The sequence below is a fragment of the Jatropha curcas genome, chromosome 9, assembly GCF_041381405.1.
Source record: "Jatropha curcas cultivar XTBG-Jc1 chromosome 9, XTBG_Jcur_1.0, whole genome shotgun sequence".
Taxonomy (NCBI): domain Eukaryota; kingdom Viridiplantae; phylum Streptophyta; class Magnoliopsida; order Malpighiales; family Euphorbiaceae; genus Jatropha; species Jatropha curcas.
Window position 1 is genome coordinate 24146317 of NC_143159.1, and position 24747 is coordinate 24171063.

Genomic DNA, 24747 nt, shown 5'->3' on the forward strand with positions numbered 1-24747 from the left:
TTATGGACCATATATCAATTTGTGATTTGCCATGTATGTATTAATCCTTTTCTTTTCTTTTGCAAACTACTTAGTTTTATGTATATAAATATGATGGGATTGGTCATCTAAAGAAATGTTATTTAGCTGATGTTTGGTTAGGGATAAGTCAGACTGTAGGGAAGTGCAACTTACGTGAAGTGCACAAAATACTTGTGTTTGGTTTGCATTATCAATTCTACTTCCTGAAAAGTAGATCATGCAACTTTCCTTTCACAAGGGAAGTAAGTTCCTTAGATACGGATAGAGAAGTTGCGATTCGCTAGTTAAGTGTAATACATTTACCAGTTTATCCTATTATCTAAATTCACTCAAATTTATATATAGACATTATTTTATTTATAGTTTGATAGCAATTTACTTCCTAAAAAGTTAATTTGCATATCAAACACATAAATTATACTTCCTAGGAAATGATTTTCCTTAAATCAGCCATTTTGAACCAAACAAGTTAGTATGGCATTGGATGAATTAATTAGATTTTCTAACATTATCTTGAGTACTAATTAGTGAAAAAGACTTATAGTATAATCTTGTTTGTGTATAAGTTTGTTTCTATTTCCATACAACTAAGAAAAATTGATATTTAATATAGTTTGAACATTAAATTTCATCACATTTTCTTAATATATTTTTACACTAACATTAATATCTCTATTTGATTTCAATGAGAAAATTATTGATAACAAGGAAAATTAAATAAGTATATATTAGAGAATTAAAAAATTAAATATATACGGCATATAACTTGAAACTAATGAAGATAGAAAATAATCTTAATAAGGATAAAAATTTGCTTAACTCAATCTATGGATTTATTCATGGACCAAACTAAATACAATAGAGATTTTTTTTTAAAAAAATTCACTTTATTCTTTTTTTTTTCCAGAAAATTGTCAGAACACTCTCATTTCGAAAAAAAATAAAAATATTTTTCAAGAATTTAATTCATGAGTGAACCCATATAATTTATGAAAGTAATTCTCATCTCGCAAACTCAAAAAATAAAGCAAATAACACAATTTGAAACGTGTAGCAATTTTTATGTATTTGATTAGCTTGTAATATCTTCGTAATTCAATATGATATTTCATTTGAATTCCTAAGATTGTATTAGACCGTCTACATTTAAATGAATGAATTAAAAATAAATAAAAAGAAGGTCAACAATGTGTGTTAGGTAGGTCCCCTATTGGTGAAATTGAGACTTCAATTAAACAATGTGTGTCGTCTATAAATAGTGGTACTGGTGGAGCTAATCATCAAATTTAATGATAATTTAAAATTATATTAATAGGCCAAAGTTGTCAGATGACCTCTAAAAGCATATAGTTATAGCTGGGCAGTAAGGGCATAAGTGGTAATCTGCGTATTACTTTTTTTTTTAAAAGGTAATAGTATAACTTGTACCAAGTGAAAGTGGAGTTTTTGTCTCCATCCCGAGTAAATTCCAGCTGTCCACACTTTAAAATGTGTATATTTCATTTAACGAAAATTAAAAATATTGTATCTTTATGCTACAATTTAAACTTTAATATATATATATATATATATATAGCATGATTTAATTTTAATTAGAGTATTGCCATCTAATAAAATTTTAATGTAACTTAATCAAATTTCATTTCATTTCATTTTAATTAGTATATTTAATTTAATAAATTTTAAGTGTAATTTAATAAGTGTGATTTAATATAATTCTAATTTAAATTTGATTTAGTCATATTAAATTGTGATATAAATTAGCTTAATCGCAAGCAATTGAATTAATATTATATTAAATTGATAGAAAGAAATTGAAATTTTATTAAATTGTGATACCGTAATCAAAATTAAATTACGTTACTATTTATATAAGTACACACATTAAATTAAATTAAATTATAACTAAATTAAGTCAAATTTGATTAAATCATGCTTAAAATTTTGTTAAATTTAAAATATACTAATTGAAATTAAATTAAATAAATTTGATTAAGGTACATTAAAACTTTTATAAATTGCAACATTCTAATCAAAATTAATTATACATAAGCACACAAATTAAATTAAATTAAAATTATAACTAAATTAAGTCAAATTTGATTAAATCACGAATTAAAATTTTATTAAATTTAAAATATACTAATTGAAATTAAATTAAATAAATTTGATTAAGTTACATTAAAAATTTTATTAAATTGCAACATTCTAATTAAAATTAAATTATTTTAAAATTAATATATATGTGTATTAAAGTTTAAAATTCCAGTATTAAAGATACAATATTTTTATTTTCATTAAATAAAATATACACATTGTTCTCTTAAGGCTTACAAATGGAATCAAATAGCTATTGTGAATATAAATAGTAGGTAATTAGCATTATTAAATATTTTATAGATTATTGTTGTCACCATTATGTGATTTTGTCTAACATCTTTTGTTATTTGGATAGTTATGCAGAAATAAGTACAGTTCCTCGGAAGAAATTTGAAAGTAATCAGATCGAACTTCTAAAAAGATGTTAAGAGCAGTTTTCATTGAAGAACATCTGCTCCTAAAATTAGTTGCAAATATTAGGGTTGAGAAGAGAAGAAGAAAAAGGGAAAAGAAAGAGAGAAAGCGAAGAGAGAAGAAGATAATATATTCATTCATTACCCTAAAATATCTCATAACAAGAATATATATATGCCCGCTGATGTGGCACCAATCTAATAAAATAAGCCACATCAACTTACAACTCAGCACCCAATAATTTATTATATCCTAACAAATTACCCTCCCCTTTGATTCACAACTTGACCTCAAGTTGAAATTATGGAAATTGTTGCTGAATTATTGAAGTGTCCTCCCAAGTAAAATCAGCAGGGTTGAGATTCTGGCATAAGATTAAGGATTGCTATACTAGTTTCCCTTTTCTCTGAATTACCCTGGTTTGTAAGACTTGTTTGGGTTGTAACAATGGGTAAACAGTAGGAGACATTTGAGGAAGGGAAGGAGAAATTACTGTATGAGCTCCAATGTACTTCTTGAGGAGTGAAACACGAAACACATGATGAATCTAAGCATCTACTGGAAGTTGTAACTTGTAAGCTGCAGACCCAATCTTTTCTAAAATCTGGAAAGGGCCATAATACTTAGTAGACAGCTTTAACTTCTTCCTTAAAACCACAGAATTCTGTCTGTAGGGTTGTGACTTTAGATACACCAATTCACCAACAGAAAATTGCCTCTCAATCTTGTGAGAATTCGCAAATTGTTTTATTCTATTTCATGCAGTAGTGAGAGTTTCTTTTAGGAATTGAGACAAGTGTTATCTGTCCAAAAGAAAGTCCTCTACTGAAGCAGGAGTGAAACCAGGAGCCAACTGAAGTAATAATGGGGGAGAAAATCCATCCAATGCTTGAAATGGAGACATTTTTAAACTAGAATGATATGTAGAATCATACCACCATTCAGCTAAGCTTAGCCAAGTGGACCAAGCAGCGGGTTTTGCTGTTGTCATACATCTTAAATAGGTTTCAAGGCACCTATTTAATCTTTCAGTCTGCCCATCTGTTTGAGGATGATTGGCGGAACTAAAGTTAAGTTTAGTGCCAACAGCATGAAATAACTTTTTCCAAAAAACGCTAGTAAAAGTTTTATCGCGATCAGAGACAATGGTTTGAGACATACTATGGAATTTCAAAATGTTATCCATAAACAAGGTGGCTATTTTAGTAGCAGTAGTGAGTTAGAAGTAGGTGGCTGTGTAAATCCCAATAAATCAGTCATTTTAGGGATGTGTTGGGAGGGATTTGAAGATTCTACAACATCCTTAGTCTTAGGAGGTGGAAGTAATCCATTATCCCTTATCAGATGTCTAGTAAAAGGAGCCTCAAGAGTGGGGGAGTAGGAGATTTACCTTTTTTATGAAGTCTTGAACAACTCTGTTAGGTGAGCTAGTTGTGCAGTAAGGTCCTCCATAGCTTTACTTTGAGTTGCATGTTGATTTTCAAGTGCCAATCTGAGTTCCAGCACCTCCATTTAAGTATTGGCCATATTTCTTTGAACCGAGTCCTCAAGGCGTTGAAATCGATCAATGCAGAATGTGTTTTGGTTTGCATTGAGAATGTCTTTTGGTTTGCTGTTAATGTGTTTTGGTGAAACAAAATTCTCTTTCTTCTTTAAGTTTTGGTTTTGGTTTGCTTTTTCATTATCAGTTCTGTTGCTTTTGGTTTACTGCAGAATGTGTTTTGTTTTCCTGCAGAATGTGTTTTGCTTTGTTGCATTTCAGTTATCATTTTATGTTGCATTTGTCTGTTTTTGGTTATGATTTGTTGTGAATGTGTTTTGCTTGTATTCTTTGTTGTATTTGGTGATTCAGAAGCTTTGAGTAGAGTGATATGCATGTTTAGTGAAACTGCATTTTCTGTTGCAGTTTGTAATAGCATGTTCTTGCAATATTTTGGCTTTGGTGAAATTTATGCATTTTCTGTGACTGTTATGCTCTAAGTTGATCCATCAATTCTCCATAACTTTTCCCGTATCAGGCTGAGAGAAGGAGGAACAATGGAGGACAAACACAGAGTCAAATGCAGTCTCAAGGGGGAGAGCTGGGTCACTCACACAAGCAGTCTCAAAGGGAAGCTCAGTCTATAGTTCCCAACACCAGGCCTACACAAGCAATAGGGACCTCTCAGATTGGGGAGTGATATTATAGTGACTATAGGGACTTTTGGATTTTTGGGATTTTTTTTTTTTTTTTTTTTTTTTTTTTTTTTTTTTTTTTTTTTGTAAATGGCACATGCAACTTCTTTCTTTTATATTTTTTTGGGTTTTCTTGTACTTCAATGAGAATGTCAATGTAATAGCAATATTCATATTTAATAGTTACTTGTGCCTACTTGTAAATCCCACAACTATTTATTTACAGGTACTTGTTTCATACTTATTACCAATATTAATGAAAAATACAAATTCTTTTGGCAATTCTATGTTGTTGAATTGTAACAATTCATATTAGGCAACCTTCAATATTTGTCATTTCATTCATCTCCCAAAAAGCTACATGACAACAAATGTAATAGCCAACACTACTAACAATGCAAGTCCAACAAAATGCCACAGCCATTCATTACATCCTTAACTACCCACTTATATCCATTACAACAACACCACCCACTGCCTTTTATACCCCTCCAACAGCCACAACCTTTACTTAAATAGCAAACACAACAAAACAACAAAAAGCACAAAAATACAACAAATGCATATCACATTCAACAGCTTTAGATGCCTTACAACCCCAGCCTTCCCTTCCAATTTTTCCACAAGTTTCATGTTCTCATCCTTCATGGTGTACACCTCCCTTTTAACTTCAAGAACATCTCTAACAAGATTTCTGTTAAGCATTGCTTCAAATCGTTTCCCCCTCTTGCTCGCGGGTGAGAATCCACAACCACACCCCTAATGCTTGCCTCAGCTGGCTTGCACCATCCCAAAAACGATCTGCATTCATTATTCACGCAATAGTAGTACAGCCGGTTCTTGTTCTTGCTAGTCTTAGAGATCTGAATGCCAGCCTTCCTACCACATTGCAACTTCTCTTGAGGAACCTGCCGTCCCAGACACTGTCTTCACCACTCGAGGAAGTCATATTCTTCCTTCAAACCCTAGCGTCTCTTTTCCTTATGAAATGGAGACTAAATTTCAATTAGAGGTAAAAGTGTGTTTAGTGTATATAGCAAGTGCATTTATATTGTTAGTGAGGGTACTTTGGTCTTTTTTTATTTATCACTCCTCTGACTGCTCTTTTTGCTTTGAATTAACAACAAAAATGGATAATTTTGGACGGAAGGATTGAACTATATAATAGGAGGGAAAGATACGGACTGCAAAATGCATTTCATAAAACAGAGGGATGGACTGATTGTATTTTCAATTATACAGGGACGTTAATAGTAATTTTTCCAATTTTTTATAAAAATTTGAGAATAAAATATTAAATGTCAAACTACCAATGTTATCATATTATGAAAATGGTAACTTATTTTAATTTAATTTAAATATTAAAGTAATATTACAGTATGAAAAATTTCCTAGTGGCCGACCAGCTGACCATATGTTTATAAGTTCCAGCCGAAAAAAAAAATGAAAAATTAGGTCATTTTTGAACGAAAGTCACATCATAGAATTTGATGTCCAGAAAACTTATAACTATTTTGGAGGCTTTGGTACTTCACACTATTAAGAATTGTTTCATCTATTGACTACGTTAAATTAGTTCATTTATAGTGAGGCTTAGATTTAAGAAACAACTAACAATAACAAACAAACAATAACCGGACACAAATACTGTCACGACCCATTTCCGTGGGCCGGACCGGCACTAGGGCCCAGGTAAGCTTAAGGCCCCCGAGGCCCGTAGTAAGCCTGAAACACTAAAAATTTACTATCTCAATATAATATTAAACATTTAGTCCATATGATTATGAAAAATAAACCTCAAGATTTTATTAAATCTCGGCCCGAATTTATCGGCTACAACATTCCACAGTTCGGGCCTAATTAACAATGCATCACATTTACAATATGGATTCACATAATTATCTCGTCTATAATAATAAACGATTAAAAGTATACAAATCCTACAACTGCGGAGTCACTAACTGTTAGTATACATAGTAAAATAATTATGGATCTAGGAAAAATTGTTTATTGCCCTGCGCCGAAGAAACATAGCCTAAATCGGATTAAAGGAAAAACCTACTTCCTGAAAAATCAAACAAGACATGTGAGTTTTCTAAGGAGTAATAATTATTGCACAATACACACAGTCACACAAATGTGTACACATATTAATCTAGTCATCCGACTAGTTATATGCTCACGCAGCCAGTCACACAAATGGCATATCACCAGCACTCACAATCATAACATCTTCATATAATCACATCAAGTGGAAATTAGTCAGTGGCGCCACCTGAAACCCCAACGAGCCGTCCTCACACATGGCTCGCCCTCTCATACATGTGCACCAGGGAGCCGATCCCCCATACGGCCAACTGGTTTAATCCTCACTGACCAGTCCTCTCATTGTATTTCCATTCTCTCTTTTCTTTTCCATACCAACAGGAGGCAACCCGGTGGTCTCCATCCAATCTAGATCATCAAGTGCTCACAACAGGAGGCCACCCTGCGGGCTACAATCAAATCTAGATTATCAGGTGCGCAACAACAAGAAGCCATCCTGTGGTTTTCCACATAATCCATATCATCAGGTGCACACGGGGGCGCCGATCTCCCATTTTTCTCGGCCGACGGTCAAATATCATATAATATTCGGATCCATATCACAAACCGTCCTCACAAACCCACGGTGGTCCACTTCATCCCAATTCCACACAAACAAAGCATAGCATTATCACAACACAATTAATCAAACATTGCAATCAAATGCAGACATATTAATCAATTAAACATCGTAATGCAATGCACAATTAAACATCCAAAATCAATGCAAATAAATAAATAAATAGTATTAACAATAATCAACAATAATAAAATAAATAACAATATTAACAATAATAATGAAAATAAATAAATAAATATGTAAATAATTAAATGAATAATAAAGATAGTAAATAATCAGAGCACTATATTTATTATATACCAAATTATAGAACTAATCTAAATAAACTTATTAATTATGTTGTTAAATAAAAATTTAGTCTAATTTTTATCAAAATTTCGGCAGCACCTCCCCTAAAAATTGAACTATCTACCTGCTCACATATCACAATATCATTATATCTTTATCAATCAATGCACACAGCCCATCCGTCGGGCAATCAATCAATTTAAAATCCCATCCTCCTTCCATAACAACAATATCAACACTCAACCAAAAATTTACAAACTAATTCTAATAATATCCATATAAGATCATTTATTAAGTCATTAATTAATTAAATTATTAGCTTTACGGTAACTAATTTGTTAAACAGCTAAAACATATTTTTAACCATCACTAATTATAACTACTACCTATTCAAATTCGATTTTTATATCAATATCGAAAATGGCTAGGCCTCCCAAATCTTAATTTATCAAATTTCGATTCTAACCGTTAACCAACTAAAATTCGCCTTACTTCTCTTATGCACAATCGGCTAGTTTTAAACTAATGGTTATCTAGTTAACTAATTAACTAATTCTAATTTATTCTTTCTCCTTAAATCACCTAATCATAATAATAATCATGTAATTTATTTGACAATGTTCTAAACTAATTTACAATTACATTATTCTAAAGTCCTAAACCAGTTAACAAATCATGTTCGCTATCCAAATACGCACACTAATCAATCTAATTTATTTACAAAAGACTATAAATGTTCATATATTTTTAAGTTAATCCAATAAGTTAATTTCTTGTTATTCAATTTAGTCTATTTAATAACTCAATTAAATTCATTAATCAATTAATTCTACATATATAAAAATTGAGAATTGAGTCTTAGAACGTACCCATTGGGAATCGGGCGACGATTCCATGATCAGCGCGAAGAGAAGAGGATTCTGTCTCTCGGGGCCTCACCGGAGTGCCGCCGGCCGGTCACCGGACCGCCACCGCCGACCGCCGTGCACGGTGGTCGGAAAATCGAACTTGCCTGAAACTGAGCACTCTTTACACCATTAGACTCGTTTTTCTGCCAGAAGTCCGATTCCGGCGTCGGTTGAGCGAGATCAGTTCCTCTCGTTGGTTGAAACGGCTCGCCAGGGCATAGAGTCGCCACCAACGTTGCTGCCAATCCATGGAAGAGAGTCGCACTCGCCTGAATCGCAAGCCGGAGAAGGAGGGAGTGAGATCAAGCGTGGTCTGTGGCGAACTCGATGGCGCTGAGTTATGGCGCTGCTGTCGTGATCGAAGGAAGAGGGAGGAGGGGCTGTTGCGATCGCAGCTTCCAGCGACAGCCTTTCGCGTTAGAGTTGAACGGAGAGGCGCTGTGACAAGACCGGACTTGCAGCGGCGAGGAGACATCGGCGAGAAGCTCAGGTGGCTGGATCCGGAAGGGAAGGGGAGGAGTCGCGCGCCTGGAGAAGAAGAAGGGAAAGAAAAGAAGGAAAAAGAAAAATCTAGGACATTCCGGTTTGATTCGGATCGGTTCGGTCCGATTTAGTGATTTGGTCTCATTTGTTTGGTTTGCAGGTTTTTTTTTTTTTTATTTATTTATTTTTTTTTTTCTCAAGCTGTTTGTGTGGTTTTCGAAAGGTCAATTTGGTTTTAAAGTCCAGTTCGATTTATTTTAATTATTTAGTTTGGTTCCATAATATTTTCTCCATTTACTCAATATTAATAATAAAATATTAATAGTAACAATATTTGGTTTTAAGATAATTAATTCATACATATTCATAATAAGTTAAATTAAGGGGTTTCGTATTATTTCTCAAAAATTTTAATCATTCTCAAATCGACAATTCCGATGATGTATTTGGGCTTAGGCCCAACTCACAAACTTGGGCTCGAATTGAGATTGTTTGATATATATATAGCCCAAATAGTTGAAAGTCGATATTTTTGATTTATTAAAAATTCGAAAGTTTTCGAAAATAAAAATTCGGGGTGTTTCAATCTCCCCCCCTTAAGACAATTCGTCCTCGAATTGAAATCTAACAGGAGACGGTAAGAATGGATACATAGGGAATTCAAAGTCATAAGAAATTACTTCCATTACTAGGGAGATAGCTCAAGAGTGGATAATATGAACCGAGGAAAGAAAAATAGTCAGGTATTCTAATTGTAATTCTATCGCCAACCATCCTATTTAGTACCTCCTAGTTAAAACTTACAAGAACTTGAGTTCATTACCTAAATCTCCAATTACTATTTTCAGTCAGCTACTGAAATCTTTAGAAAATCTGTCTTTAAATAAAACTTTTACAATAAAACCGGATTTATCAAGAAGATGCATAATATATGTCATCTATTTTTCTTAAAATTATATAATTTCCTTTGAAGATTTAAATTTTCATTAAGCATTCCTTTATGAAAACCTAACATATAGTTTACAAATACAAAACGACTGAAATTTAATTTACTTATAATAATAAGATTTAACTCGTTTAATTTACATATATTATTACTAAAACTTTTCTTTAATCAAAAGTTCAGAAACCACTACTTTAATCCATAACTTTAAGAAAAAATCGTCTTGTAACTTTCATTGTCTATTAGTATCACAGGGCGACTTGGGCTCACTCTCTTAGTTCTACCTATATGTGTCTTGTTTTCCCTATAATATTCTTATTATAGATGGGTGCAATTATTAGATAGCTCATGATCTAATGACCTCACTGTACCGCCAGTTATCATGCCTCTATAAAGATTTTTAATGCTTTTAACTTAACTATCAATTTCGCTTTAACTTAATCTGTCAAGTTGCCCTAAAACTTATCAATAAAATTGATTTTCGTAATAACACCTTTTGCTAATTTACATTCCAGCTCTCTTAACTCTTTCTTTCTAATAACCCTCCTTTCCACCTATGTTGCTTATCAGTCCACTATGAAGATGGTAGAGTACTCTTATTAATTATTTCGTCTGTTAATTATCGTTAATCGTGATCCATCTAATCACCAACATTTCAATCTAAAACTTATTACTCACTCTCAATATACGCTTTCATCTAATACACAGCAATACTAATGTCTTAAGTCCTAACCTAATGCTATCCTTTCCATTTATTTTGCAACCTAGCTTCTAAACTAGAATTGTCTCCTCAAACCTTTCCAATGTTTATGTTCTTACTTAGCCACTAACTGTCTACTTTACTTAATATCATCATCACCACTTGTCTTATTCTTCTTTTCAAATCTTTCTAATTTTACTATCCTCATAATCATTTCATTTTATGATCTAATCCAATTGGCCCCGTGATATAAATAGACAACTTTTAAAAATAATTTTCTATATGAATAATCAATTTCACATTATTTATCATAACACAATTTTGAATTCAAAATTAAAATGGGGTTTTAAATTTAAAATGTCAGGTAAATAAAATGAAAACAAAAATAAAAGGTTTATATTTTTTGAATAAACTCTAAAGAAATTCAGTAGCTGTGTTGAAAACTAGACACAAATTTCTAATTACCTCAAAGTTATTATTTATGTTCAGGAATCTACCATACCAATAAAAATCCTGCTTATTTTCTACACTATCCTACTCACTGACAGGAATAGAGTTCACATGAAAAGTGGTGTACTGGGTGATCAGGCCAATCCACCACCATCAGGTATTACTCTATTCCCTAGCCTAAGGGTTGATACCAACTCTAGCCCCTATAGGTATTGCGATGGATTTATCTTATTGTCTATTTTTCACTTCAAACCTCTAATTACTTCCTTCGTAATCATAGATCTACGCAATAAGTGTGGATTTTCCCACCTCATAGGGTCTAGTGCGTCCACCATCCCTAGGGAGGAAAGTCACAAAGTTTCCTTCCTTATGTTGGTTACGGCCGATCCCAACATAAAGAAATTTCCTATACTCCGCAGTTGTGTCCTAAAACCTTAACCTAAGCTCTGATACCAACTTTGAGCAACTTTGTCACGACCCATTTCCGTGGGCCGGACCGGCACTAGGGCCCAGGTAAGCTTAAGGCCCCCGAGGCCCGTAGTAAGCCTGAAACACTAAAAATTTACTATCTCAATATAATATTAAACATTTAGTCCATATGATTATGAAAAATAAACCTCAAGATTTTATTAAATCTCGGCCCGAATTTATCGGCTACAACATTCCACAGTTCGGGCCTAATTAACAATGCATCACATTTACAATATGGATTCACATAATTATCTCGTCTATAATAATAAACGATTAAAAGTATACAAATCCTACAACTGCGGAGTCACTAACTGTTAGTATACATAGTAAAATAATTATGGATCTAGGAAAAATTGTTTATTGCCCTGCGCCGAAGAAACATAGCCTAAATCGGATTAAAGGAAAAACCTACTTCCTGAAAAATCAAACAAGACATGTGAGTTTTCTAAGGAGTAATAATTATTGCACAATACACACAGTCACACAAATGTGTACACATATTAATCTAGTCATCCGACTAGTTATATGCTCACGCAGCCAGTCACACAAATGGCATATCACCAGCACTCACAATCATAACATCTTCATATAATCACATCAAGTGGAAATTAGTCAGTGGCGCCACCTGAAACCCCAACGAGCCGTCCTCACACATGGCTCGCCCTCTCATACATGTGCACCAGGGAGCCGATCCCCCATACGGCCAACTGGTTTAATCCTCACTGACCAGTCCTCTCATTGTATTTCCATTCTCTCTTTTCTTTTCCATACCAACAGGAGGCAACCCGGTGGTCTCCATCCAATCTAGATCATCAAGTGCTCACAACAGGAGGCCACCCTGCGGGCTACAATCAAATCTAGATTATCAGGTGCGCAACAACAAGAAGCCATCCTGTGGTTTTCCACATAATCCATATCATCAGGTGCACACGGGGGCGCCGATCTCCCATTTTCTCGGCCGACGGTCAAATATCATATAATATTCGGATCCATATCACAAACCGTCCTCACAAACCCACGGTGGTCCACTTCATCCCAATTCCACACAAACAAAGCATAGCATTATCACAACACAATTAATCAAACATTGCAATCAAATGCAGACATATTAATCAATTAAACATCGTAATGCAATGCACAATTAAACATCCAAAATCAATGCAAATAAATAAATAAATAGTATTAACAATAATCAACAATAATAAAATAAATAACAATATTAACAATAATAATGAAAATAAATAAATAAATATGTAAATAATTAAATGAATAATAAAGATAGTAAATAATCAGAGCACTATATTTATTATATACCAAATTATAGAACTAATCTAAATAAACTTATTAATTATGTTGTTAAATAAAAATTTAGTCTAATTTTTATCAAAATTTCGGCAGCACCTCCCCTAAAAATTGAACTATCTACCTGCTCACATATCACAATATCATTATATCTTTATCAATCAATGCACACAGCCCATCCGTCGGGCAATCAATCAATTTAAAATCCCATCCTCCTTCCATAACAACAATATCAACACTCAACCAAAAATTTACAAACTAATTCTAATAATATCCATATAAGATCATTTATTAAGTCATTAATTAATTAAATTATTAGCTTTACGGTAACTAATTTGTTAAACAGCTAAAACATATTTTTAACCATCACTAATTATAACTACTACCTATTCAAATTCGATTTTTATATCAATATCGAAAATGGCTAGGCCTCCCAAATCTTAATTTATCAAATTTCGATTCTAACCGTTAACCAACTAAAATTCGCCTTACTTCTCTTATGCACAATCGGCTAGTTTTAAACTAATGGTTATCTAGTTAACTAATTAACTAATTCTAATTTATTCTTTCTCCTTAAATCACCTAATCATAATAATAATCATGTAATTTATTTGACAATGTTCTAAACTAATTTACAATTACATTATTCTAAAGTCCTAAACCAGTTAACAAATCATGTTCGCTATCCAAATACGCACACTAATCAATCTAATTTATTTACAAAAGACTATAAATGTTCATATATTTTTAAGTTAATCCAATAAGTTAATTTCTTGTTATTCAATTTAGTCTATTTAATAACTCAATTAAATTCATTAATCAATTAATTCTACATATATAAAAATTGAGAATTGAGTCTTAGAACGTACCCATTGGGAATCGGGCGACGATTCCATGATCAGCGCGAAGAGAAGAGGATTCTGTCTCTCGGGGCCTCACCGGAGTGCCGCCGGCCGGTCACCGGACCGCCACCGCCGACCGCCGTGCACGGTGGTCGGAAAATCGAACTTGCCTGAAACTGAGCACTCTTTACACCATTAGACTCGTTTTTCTGCCAGAAGTCCGATTCCGGCGTCGGTTGAGCGAGATCAGTTCCTCTCGTTGGTTGAAACGGCTCGCCAGGGCATAGAGTCGCCACCAACGTTGCTGCCAATCCATGGAAGAGAGTCGCACTCGCCTGAATCGCAAGCCGGAGAAGGAGGGAGTGAGATCAAGCGTGGTCTGTGGCGAACTCGATGGCGCTGAGTTATGGCGCTGCTGTCGTGATCGAAGGAAGAGGGAGGAGGGGCTGTTGCGATCGCAGCTTCCAGCGACAGCCTTTCGCGTTAGAGTTGAACGGAGAGGCGCTGTGACAAGACCGGACTTGCAGCGGCGAGGAGACATCGGCGAGAAGCTCAGGTGGCTGGATCCGGAAGGGAAGGGGAGGAGTCGCGCGCCTGGAGAAGAAGAAGGGAAAGAAAAGAAGGAAAAAGAAAAATCTAGGACATTCCGGTTTGATTCGGATCGGTTCGGTCCGATTTAGTGATTTGGTCTCATTTGTTTGGTTTGCAGGTTTTTTTTTTTTTTATTTATTTATTTTTTTTTCTCAAGCTGTTTGTGTGGTTTTCGAAAGGTCAATTTGGTTTTAAAGTCCAGTTCGATTTATTTTAATTATTTAGTTTGGTTCCATAATATTTTCTCCATTTACTCAATATTAATAATAAAAATATTAATAGTAACAATATTTGGTTTTAAGATAATTAATTCATACATATTCATAATAAGTTAAATTAAGGGGTTTCGTATTATTTCTCAAAAATTTTAATCATTCTCAAATCGACAATTCCGATGATGTATTTGGGCTTAGGCCCAACTCACAAACTTGGGCTCGAATTGAGATTGTTTGATATATATATAGCCCAAATAGTTGAAAGTCGATATTTTTGATTTATTAAAAATTCGAAAGTTTTCGAAAATAAAAATTCGGGGTGTTTCAATCTCCCCCCCTTAAGACAATTCGTCCTCGAATTGAAATCTAACAGGAGACGGTAAGAATGGATACATAGGGAATTCAAAGTCATAAGAAATTACTTCCATTACTAGGGAGATAGCTCAAGAGTGGATAATATGAACCGAGGAAAGAAAAATAGTCAGGTATTCTAATTGTAATTCTATCGCCAACCATCCTATTTAGTACCTCCTAGTTAAAACTTACAAGAACTTGAGTTCATTACCTAAATCTCCAATTACTATTTTCAGTCAGCTACTGAAATCTTTAGAAAATCTGTCTTTAAATAAAACTTTTACAATAAAACCGGATTTATCAAGAAGATGCATAATATATGTCATCTATTTTTCTTAAAATTATATAATTTCCTTTGAAGATTTAAATTTTCATTAAGCATTCCTTTATGAAAACCTAACATATAGTTTACAAATACAAAACGACTGAAATTTAATTTACTTATAATAATAAGATTTAACTCGTTTAATTTACATATATTATTACTAAAACTTTTCTTTAATCAAAAGTTCAGAAACCACTACTTTAATCCATAACTTTAAGAAAAAATCGTCTTGTAACTTTCATTGTCTATTAGTATCACAGGGCGACTTGGGCTCACTCTCTTAGTTCTACCTATATGTGTCTTGTTTTCCCTATAATATTCTTATTATAGATGGGTGCAATTATTAGATAGCTCATGATCTAATGACCTCACTGTACCGCCAGTTATCATGCCTCTATAAAGATTTTTAATGCTTTTAACTTAACTATCAATTTCGCTTTAACTTAATCTGTCAAGTTGCCCTAAAACTTATCAATAAAATTGATTTTCGTAATAACACCTTTTGCTAATTTACATTCCAGCTCTCTTAACTCTTTCTTTCTAATAACCCTCCTTTCCACCTATGTTGCTTATCAGTCCACTATGAAGATGGTAGAGTACTCTTATTAATTATTTCGTCTGTTAATTATCGTTAATCGTGATCCATCTAATCACCAACATTTCAATCTAAAACTTATTACTCACTCTCAATATACGCTTTCATCTAATACACAGCAATACTAATGTCTTAAGTCCTAACCTAATGCTATCCTTTCCATTTATTTTGCAACCTAGCTTCTAAACTAGAATTGTCTCCTCAAACCTTTCCAATGTTTATGTTCTTACTTAGCCACTAACTGTCTACTTTACTTAATATCATCATCACCACTTGTCTTATTCTTCTTTTCAAATCTTTCTAATTTTACTATCCTCATAATCATTTCATTTTATGATCTAATCCAATTGGCCCCGTGATATAAATAGACAACTTTTAAAAATAATTTTCTATATGAATAATCAATTTCACATTATTTATCATAACACAATTTTGAATTCAAAATTAAAATGGGGTTTTAAATTTAAAATGTCAGGTAAATAAAATGAAAACAAAAATAAAAGGTTTATATTTTTTGAATAAACTCTAAAGAAATTCAGTAGCTGTGTTGAAAACTAGACACAAATTTCTAATTACCTCAAAGTTATTATTTATGTTCAGGAATCTACCATACCAATAAAAATCCTGCTTATTTTCTACACTATCCTACTCACTGACAGGAATAGAGTTCACATGAAAAGTGGTGTACTGGGTGATCAGGCCAATCCACCACCATCAGGTATTACTCTATTCCCTAGCCTAAGGGTTGATACCAACTCTAGCCCCTATAGGTATTGCGATGGATTTATCTTATTGTCTATTTTTCACTTCAAACCTCTAATTACTTCCTTCGTAATCATAGATCTACGCAATAAGTGTGGATTTTCCCACCTCATAGGGTCTAGTGCGTCCACCATCCCTAGGGAGGAAAGTCACAAAGTTTCCTTCCTTATGTTGGTTACGGCCGATCCCAACATAAAGAAATTTCCTATACTCCGCAGTTGTGTCCTAAAACCTTAACCTAAGCTCTGATACCAACTTTGAGCAACTTTGTCACGACCCATTTCCGTGGGCCGGACCGGCACTAGGGCCCAGGTAAGCTTAAGGCCCCCGAGGCCCGTAGTAAGCCTGAAACACTAAAAATTTACTATCTCAATATAATATTAAACATTTAGTCCATATGATTATGAAAAATAAACCTCAAGATTTTATTAAATCTCGGCCCGAATTTATCGGCTACAACATTCCACAGTTCGGGCCTAATTAACAATGCATCACATTTACAATATGGATTCACATAATTATCTCGTCTATAATAATAAACGATTAAAAGTATACAAATCCTACAACTGCGGAGTCACTAACTGTTAGTATACATAGTAAAATAATTATGGATCTAGGAAAAATTGTTTATTGCCCTGCGCCGAAGAAACATAGCCTAAATCGGATTAAAGGAAAAACCTACTTCCTGAAAAATCAAACAAGACATGTGAGTTTTCTAAGGAGTAATAATTATTGCACAATACACACAGTCACACAAATGTGTACACATATTAATCTAGTCATCCGACTAGTTATATGCTCACGCAGCCAGTCACACAAATGGCATATCACCAGCACTCACAATCATAACATCTTCATATAATCACATCAAGTGGAAATTAGTCAGTGGCGCCACCTGAAACCCCAACGAGCCGTCCTCACACATGGCTCGCCCTCTCATACATGTGCACCAGGGAGCCGATCCCCCATACGGCCAACTGGTTTAATCCTCACTAACCAGTCCTCTCATTGTATTTCCATTCTCTCTTTTCTTTTCCATACCAACAGGAGGCAACCCGGTGGTCTCCATCCAATCTAGATCATCAAGTGCTCACAACAGGAGGCCACCCTGCGGGCTACAATCAAATCTAGATTATCAGGTGCGCAACAACAAGAAGCCATCCTGTGGTTTTCCACATAATCCATATCATCAGGTGCACACGGGGGCGCCGATCTCCCATTTTCTCGGCCGACGGTCAAATATCATATAATATTCGGATCCATATCACAAACCGTCCTCACAAACCCACGGTGGTCCACTTCATCCCAATTCCACACAAACAAAGCATAGCATTATCACAACACAATTAATCAAACATTGCAATCAAATGCAGACATATTAATCAATTAAACATCGTAATGCAATGCACAATTAAACATCCAAAATCAATGCAAATAAATAAATAAATAGTATTAACAATAATCAACAATAATAAAATAAATAACAATATTAACAATAATAATGAAAATAAATAAATAAATATGTAAATAATTAAATGAATAATAAAGATAGTAAATAATCAGAGCACTATATTTATTATATACCAAATTATAGAACTAATCTAAATAAACTTATTAATTATGTTGTTAAATAAAAATTTAGTCTAATTTTTATCAAAATTTCGGCAGCACCTCCCCTAAAAATTGAACTATCTACCTGCTCACATATCACAATATCATTATATCTTTATCAATCAATGCACACAGCCCATCCGTCGGGCAATCAATCAATTTAAAATCCCATCCTCCTTCCATAACAACAATATCAACACTCAACCAAAAATTTACAAACTAATTCTAATAATATCCATATAAGATCATTTATTAAGTCATTAATTAATTAAATTATTAGCTTTACGGTAACTAATTTGTTAAACAGCTAAAACATATTTTTAACCATCACTAATTATAACTACTACCTATTCAAATTCGATTTTTATATCAATATCGAAAATGGCTAGGCCTCCCAAATCTTAATTTATCAAATTTCGATTCTAACCGTTAACCAACTAAAATTCGCCTTACTTCTCTTATGCACAATCGGCTAGTTTTAAACTAATGGTTATCTAGTTAACTAATTAACTAATTCTAATTTATTCTTTCTCCTTAAATCACCTAATCATAATAATAATCATGTAATTTATTTGACAATGTTCTAAACTAATTTACAATTACATTATTCTAAAGTCCTAAACCAGTTAACAAATCATGTTCGCTATCCAAATACGCACACTAATCAATCTAATTTATTTACAAAAGACTATAAATGTTCATATATTTTTAAGTTAATCCAATAAGTTAATTTCTTGTTATTCAATTTAGTCTATTTAATAACTCAATTAAATTCATTAATCAATTAATTCTACATATATAAAAATTGAGAATTGAGTCTTAGAACGTACCCATTGGGAATCGGGCGACGATTCCATGATCAGCGCGAAGAGAAGAGGATTCTGTCTCTCGGGGCCTCACCGGAGTGCCGCCGGCCGGTCACCGGACCGCCACCGCCGACCGCCGTGCACGGTGGTCGGAAAATCGAACTTGCCTGAAACTGAGCACTCTTTACACCATTAGACTCGTTTTTCTGCCAGAAGTCCGATTCCGGCGTCGGTTGAGCGAGATCAGTTCCTCTCGTTGGTTGAAACGGCTCGCCAGGGCATAGAGTCGCCACCAACGTTGCTGCCAATCCATGGAAGAGAGTCGCACTCGCCTGAATCGCAAGCCGGAGAAGGAGGGAGTGAGATCAAGCGTGGTCTGTGGCGAACTCGATGGCGCTGAGTTATGGCGCTGCTGTCGTGATCGAAGGAAGAGGGAGGAGGGGCTGTTGCGATCGCAGCTTCCAGCGACAGCCTTTCGCGTTAGAGTTGAACGGAGAGGCGCTGTGACAAGACCGGACTTGCAGCGGCGAGGAGACATCGGCGAGAAGCTCAGGTGGCTGGATCCGGAAGGGAAGGGGAGGAGTCGCGCGCCTGGAGAAGAAGAAGGGAAAGAAAAGAAGGAAAAAGAAAAATCTAGGACATTCCGGTTTGATTCGGATCGGTTCGGTCCGATTTAGTGATTTGGTCTCATTTGTTTGGTTTGCAGGTTTTTTTTTTTTTATTTATTTATTTTTTTTTTCTCAAGCTGTTTGTGTGGTTTTCGAAAGGTCAATTTGGTTTTAAAGTCCAGTTCGATTTATTTTAATTATTTAGTTTGGTTCCATAATATTTTCTCCATTTACTCAATATTAATAATAAAAATATTAATAGTAACAATATTTGGTTTTAAGATAATTAATTCATACATATTCATAATAAGTTAAATTAAGGGGTTTCGTATTATTTCTCAAAAATTTTAATCATTCTCAAATCGACAATTCCGATGATGTATTTGGGCTTAGGCCCAACTCACAAACTTGGGCTCGAATTGAGATTGTTTGATATATATATAGCCCAAATAGTTGAAAGTCGATATTTTTGATTTATTAAAAATTCGAAAGTTTTCGAAAATAAAAATTCGGGGTGTTTCAAATACTCAAGACTGTGTTTAACAACAGATTTTTCAAATAATTTTCACCGGTCAAAACACTTAATGATATTTCAGTCCGAGTCATTTATTTAATTTGATTTTTAGTGTGGTCAATTAGATTAAAAAATCTAAATTTATTCATTCAATATACATTTTTTTAAATTTTTTTTATCAATTTACAACTATTTTATAAATATTTTTTTTATCAATTTGACTGGTGCCGCCCTAGTGTTCAGTAATATAGCGTTTGAATTAACTTTTAAAAGTAAAGATATCATTTTATAAAAAGTTAACTAATGTAATATTTAGCTAAAAGCTAAATGCTATTATAACAGTTAACAATTATCAAAACGATTAATTTTTTCGAAAATACCTCAAGTAGCAAATCAATTTCAATCTTTTACAAATATTGTTAATTTTTCCTTTCATAATGTCAATCATTGTCAATAATAGTTCTATTTAATTGAAGTTTTAAGCGATCCTTACTGACAACCAAATCTTTATTTTCCGATGACTATTTCCTTTATAATTTTTATAATTCAAATTGTTGGTGAGGTATATATATATTGATGCATTTTTCAAAACTACTTTAATATAAAAATTATATAAGACGACAAATTAATTTCCTTAGGTTGTACATTTAATAGTTAACACACTCAGCATTTTTTCAACATCAAATTATTGCCAACTCAAAGCTAGTTGTTTTCTAAAATCAACATTATTGTTGGAATCACATAATAGTGAATTGGACCATTATGGTCAATAATGGAAGGTATGGCATACACCATGTAATTTTTTATTAAATAAGCTAAGATATTTTAATGAATAAAATCATTAAAAATTTAAAACAGTTGAGACCTCATTAAACATAGATGTTTCAGTCTCAACTGTTGTCTGTTGGTTGGAATCTGCTTTAATTTCTTGCTTTCATTTTGGTCAAAAATTAAATTACTCTAGTTTGTATTTCGGTCTGCCGGAGCCGGCTTAACCTATAAAAAAAATTCCTGAGATTTGTGACTTGTTATAAAAATACCTTAATCGAGATTTGCAGAACAATAATATGTAACAAGTAAAAAAAAAAAAAAAAAGAAAAAAAGAAAAAGAAACGAAGCGTACATGTATATAGAATGGAAGAACTATATACTTACATAGATTGCAAACTCAAAATTATATTATTTCAAAATATCAACTTTAATATTCTAGTATTATAACTTTAAAAATGGAGATTTTCAAAATAAACATAAATATATAAAAAAAAACACACTCTCTATCGAAAAAAATATGTCCACTATTTCTTTTTTGAAATTCTAGAAATAAAAGTTTACACCATATTAATTCTTTCAATTAAAAAAACGCATTTATTGTTGTATGATTAATTAATATATAATAAATTGTACATCAAGGCATAGTTCAGTGATAAATGCATATATAGTCTGACAATAGATCTGAGTTTAAATCTCTCTCCAATGCTTAGTTTAAAGCCCTATATTTATACCTCAATTCTTGATTATTGAACCAAATCCCATCCCAAATCTAAGATCCCACATGAAGCTAGAACCTCTCATCCAAATCTCAGCTGCAAAATTCATCCCACTCCGAGGAAACAGACAAGAGTCCTTCAAAAACTTGTCTACTTCTCTCAACTTCAACATAATCCATGGCAATGCCCTTTCTCTTACTTGCTCTACCTTTCATTCTATTCTCTCCTTTCTTCTCTTCAGCTTCTGATAATACTCTAACAAAAGACTCATCTTTATCAGTAGACAAAAATAACGTCTTGATGTCACCAAGTAACACTTTCATCGCCGGATTCTTCCCGGTCGGCGAAAACGCTTACTGCTTTGCTATATGGTACAATGAACCATTCTGCAACAACAACTGCACAGTAGTTTGGATGGCAAACCGTGATCAACCAGTAAACGGTAAACTGTCAAAGCTTTTTTTATTGAAATCCGGTAACCTTGTCTTAACGGACGCCGGCCGGGTCACAGTCTGGTCAACAAACACAGCATCAGAATCTTCAGTTAATTTATACCTTCAAGAAAGCGGAAATCTGGTACTGAAGAATTTGGAAGGTGTTGTTTTATGGCAAAGTTTCGATTTTCCTACGAATACCCTTCTTCCATTGCAGTCACTCATTAAAGATAGAGAACTTGTGTCATCAAGAAGTCAAAGCAACTATAGTTCAGGATTCTACAAGCTTTATTTCGATAATGATAACGTTCTTCGTCTTCTTTATGATGGTCTAGATACTTCAAGTATTTATTGGCCGGATCCTGAGCTTATGAGTTGGGAAGCTGGAAGATCTAGTTACAATAATAGTAGAGCAGCTTCTTTTGATCCTTATGGAAATTTCAGTTCTTCTGATGGGTTCAGTTTCATGTCAGCAGATTATGGAGTCAAAATCCAGCGAAGATTGACTATTGATTTCGATGGAAATCTTCGATTGTACAGTCGAGAAAATGAGAGAGACAAATGGAGTGTTTCATGGCAAGCTATGTCTCAACCTTGTAGGATTCATGGGATTTGTGGGCCTAATAGTATATGCAACTATGATCCTAGTTTTGGTAGGAAGTGTTCTTGTCTAAAAGGATTCAAGACTAAGAATGATAATGACTGGTCTTTGGGTTGTGAACCAGAGTTCAATCTTTCTTGTTCAAGAAATGAGGAGACCAGTTTTGCTCAAGTAAGGCACGTGGAGTTTTATGGGTACGATTTCCATTTCTATCCAAATTACACATTAGATATGTGTAAAAACGTATGCTTGCAAAGATGTGATTGTAAAGGGTTTCAATTAAAATTCATCAAGCATGATTATCCTAGTGATATTCCATACTGTTTCGCCAAGACTCTATTGTTAAACGGACGTCGTTCACCAAATTTTGAAGGAAATATTTACTTAAAAGTGCCAAAAACAGCTTCTTTTGCCTCTGAGCAAGTCCAAGAATCCAAGTTAGTTTGTGCAAACGAAGTTATCAAAGTTCTTGACAGAGTATATGCAAAAAGCCATCAGAATGGATTAATAATCGTTCTTTGGTTTTCTTGGATAATTGGAGCAATTGAATTCCTTACTATTTTCTTGGTATGGTGTTTCTTGATAAGAACACATCAGAATTCATCAGTTGAAATAGCTAATCAAGGTTACTTACAAATTACAACAGGGTTTAGAAAATTCACTTACTCTCAGTTAAAAAAGGCGACACAAGATTTCAGTGAAGAGATTGGAAGAGGAGGAGGAGGCATTGTGTATAAAGGAGTATTATCTGACAATAGAGTTGCTGCAATAAAGAAACTAATAATCAATGAAGATAATCAAGGAGAAGCCGAATTTCGAGCTGAAGTTAGTCTCATTGGGAAGCTTAATCACATGCACTTAATAGAAATATGGGGATATTGTGCAGAAGGAAAACACAGGCTTTTGGTTTACAAGTACATGGAAAATGGGTCTTTAGCAGAAAATCTTTCTTCTAATAAACTTGATTGGAAAAAGAGATTTAGTATTGCTTTAGGTACTGCAAAAGGTCTTGCTTATATACATGAAGAGTGCTTAGAATGGGTTCTGCATTGTGATATTAAGCCTCAAAACATACTGTTAGACTCTTATTATCAGCCAAAATTGTCTGATTTTGGTTTGTCTCATCCAATAAAAAGAGAGAGCCATGAAATTTCAAGGCTCTCAAGAATTAGAGGGACTAGAGGTTATATTGCTCCTGAATGGGTTTTTAATTTGCCTATTACTTCTAAAGTGGATGTTTATAGCTATGGAATGGTATTATTGGAAATAGTGACCGGAAAAAACCCAGCAGCAATTGAAGACAGAAGATTGGTTACTTGGGTTAGAGAAAACATCGATGGAAATTATTGTAATATGAAAAAAATTGTTGACCCTGCGTTGGATGGAAAGTTTGAAATGGCCCAACTGAAAAGTATTGTTATGGTGGCTTTAAAATGTGTAGATGAAGACAAAGATGCAAGACCCACCATGAAACAAGTTGTTGAAATGCTTCTGTATGATGAAAAGGAGAAGTCCACCGTTTAATAGTGATAATAATAGGTATATGCTGTTTCCATTAGGGATTTCAGATTTGTTTTTGTTCTAGAACACATCTTGTATATGTTAATATGAATTATAGTGTTTTTCCTTTTTGTTGTTGCTTATTATGATTTTATAATACCCAGAATACATAATTTCACTCTTAAACTTTCCTATTTTGATTTTGTAGCACTTCAAATTTTATTTTGATTCATTAAATATTTAAATTTATAAAATTACATTTGTTAAATGCTGTAACTTGTAAACTTATTTTATTGAATGTTTTAATTTGTAAAATTAGATCAATTAAACTCCTATTAAATAGTTAAAAAATATAAAAATTATTATTTCTAAGTTCTACTCATCAAACCAATATTTTATATATAAAGTTAAAAACCATAAAATTGTTATTGTTAATATGGAAAGATATATAACATGACCAAAAGTTGTAAGTTCAAGTGCATAATAGATCATCTACAAAATTTAAAATGTCACAAAATTAAAGTTGTAAAATTTAAGATGAATTTATGTATTCCGCCTTTACAATTACCCATTTAGGGAAGA

The 24747-nt window shown here is 33.3% G+C and overlaps 1 protein-coding gene across 1 annotated transcript; it reads left to right on the plus strand.

Moving 5' to 3' along the window:
* The first annotated feature begins 21653 nt into the window (after positions 1 to 21653).
* On the plus strand, positions 21654 to 24306 carry LOC105640086 (putative receptor protein kinase ZmPK1). The gene has a single exon (XM_012224307.4). The coding sequence runs from the start codon at positions 21808 to 21810 to the stop codon at positions 24187 to 24189; it is 2382 nt and encodes a 793-aa protein (XP_012079697.1). The 5' UTR covers positions 21654 to 21807; the 3' UTR covers positions 24190 to 24306.
* The last annotated feature ends 441 nt before the right edge of the window (positions 24307 to 24747 follow it).

What these genes read in the sequence shown, in the direction of transcription:
- LOC105640086 (XM_012224307.4), top strand. Translation starts at nt 21,808, where the DNA reads ATGGCAATGCCCTTTCTCTTACTTGCTCTACCTTTCATTCTATTCTCT.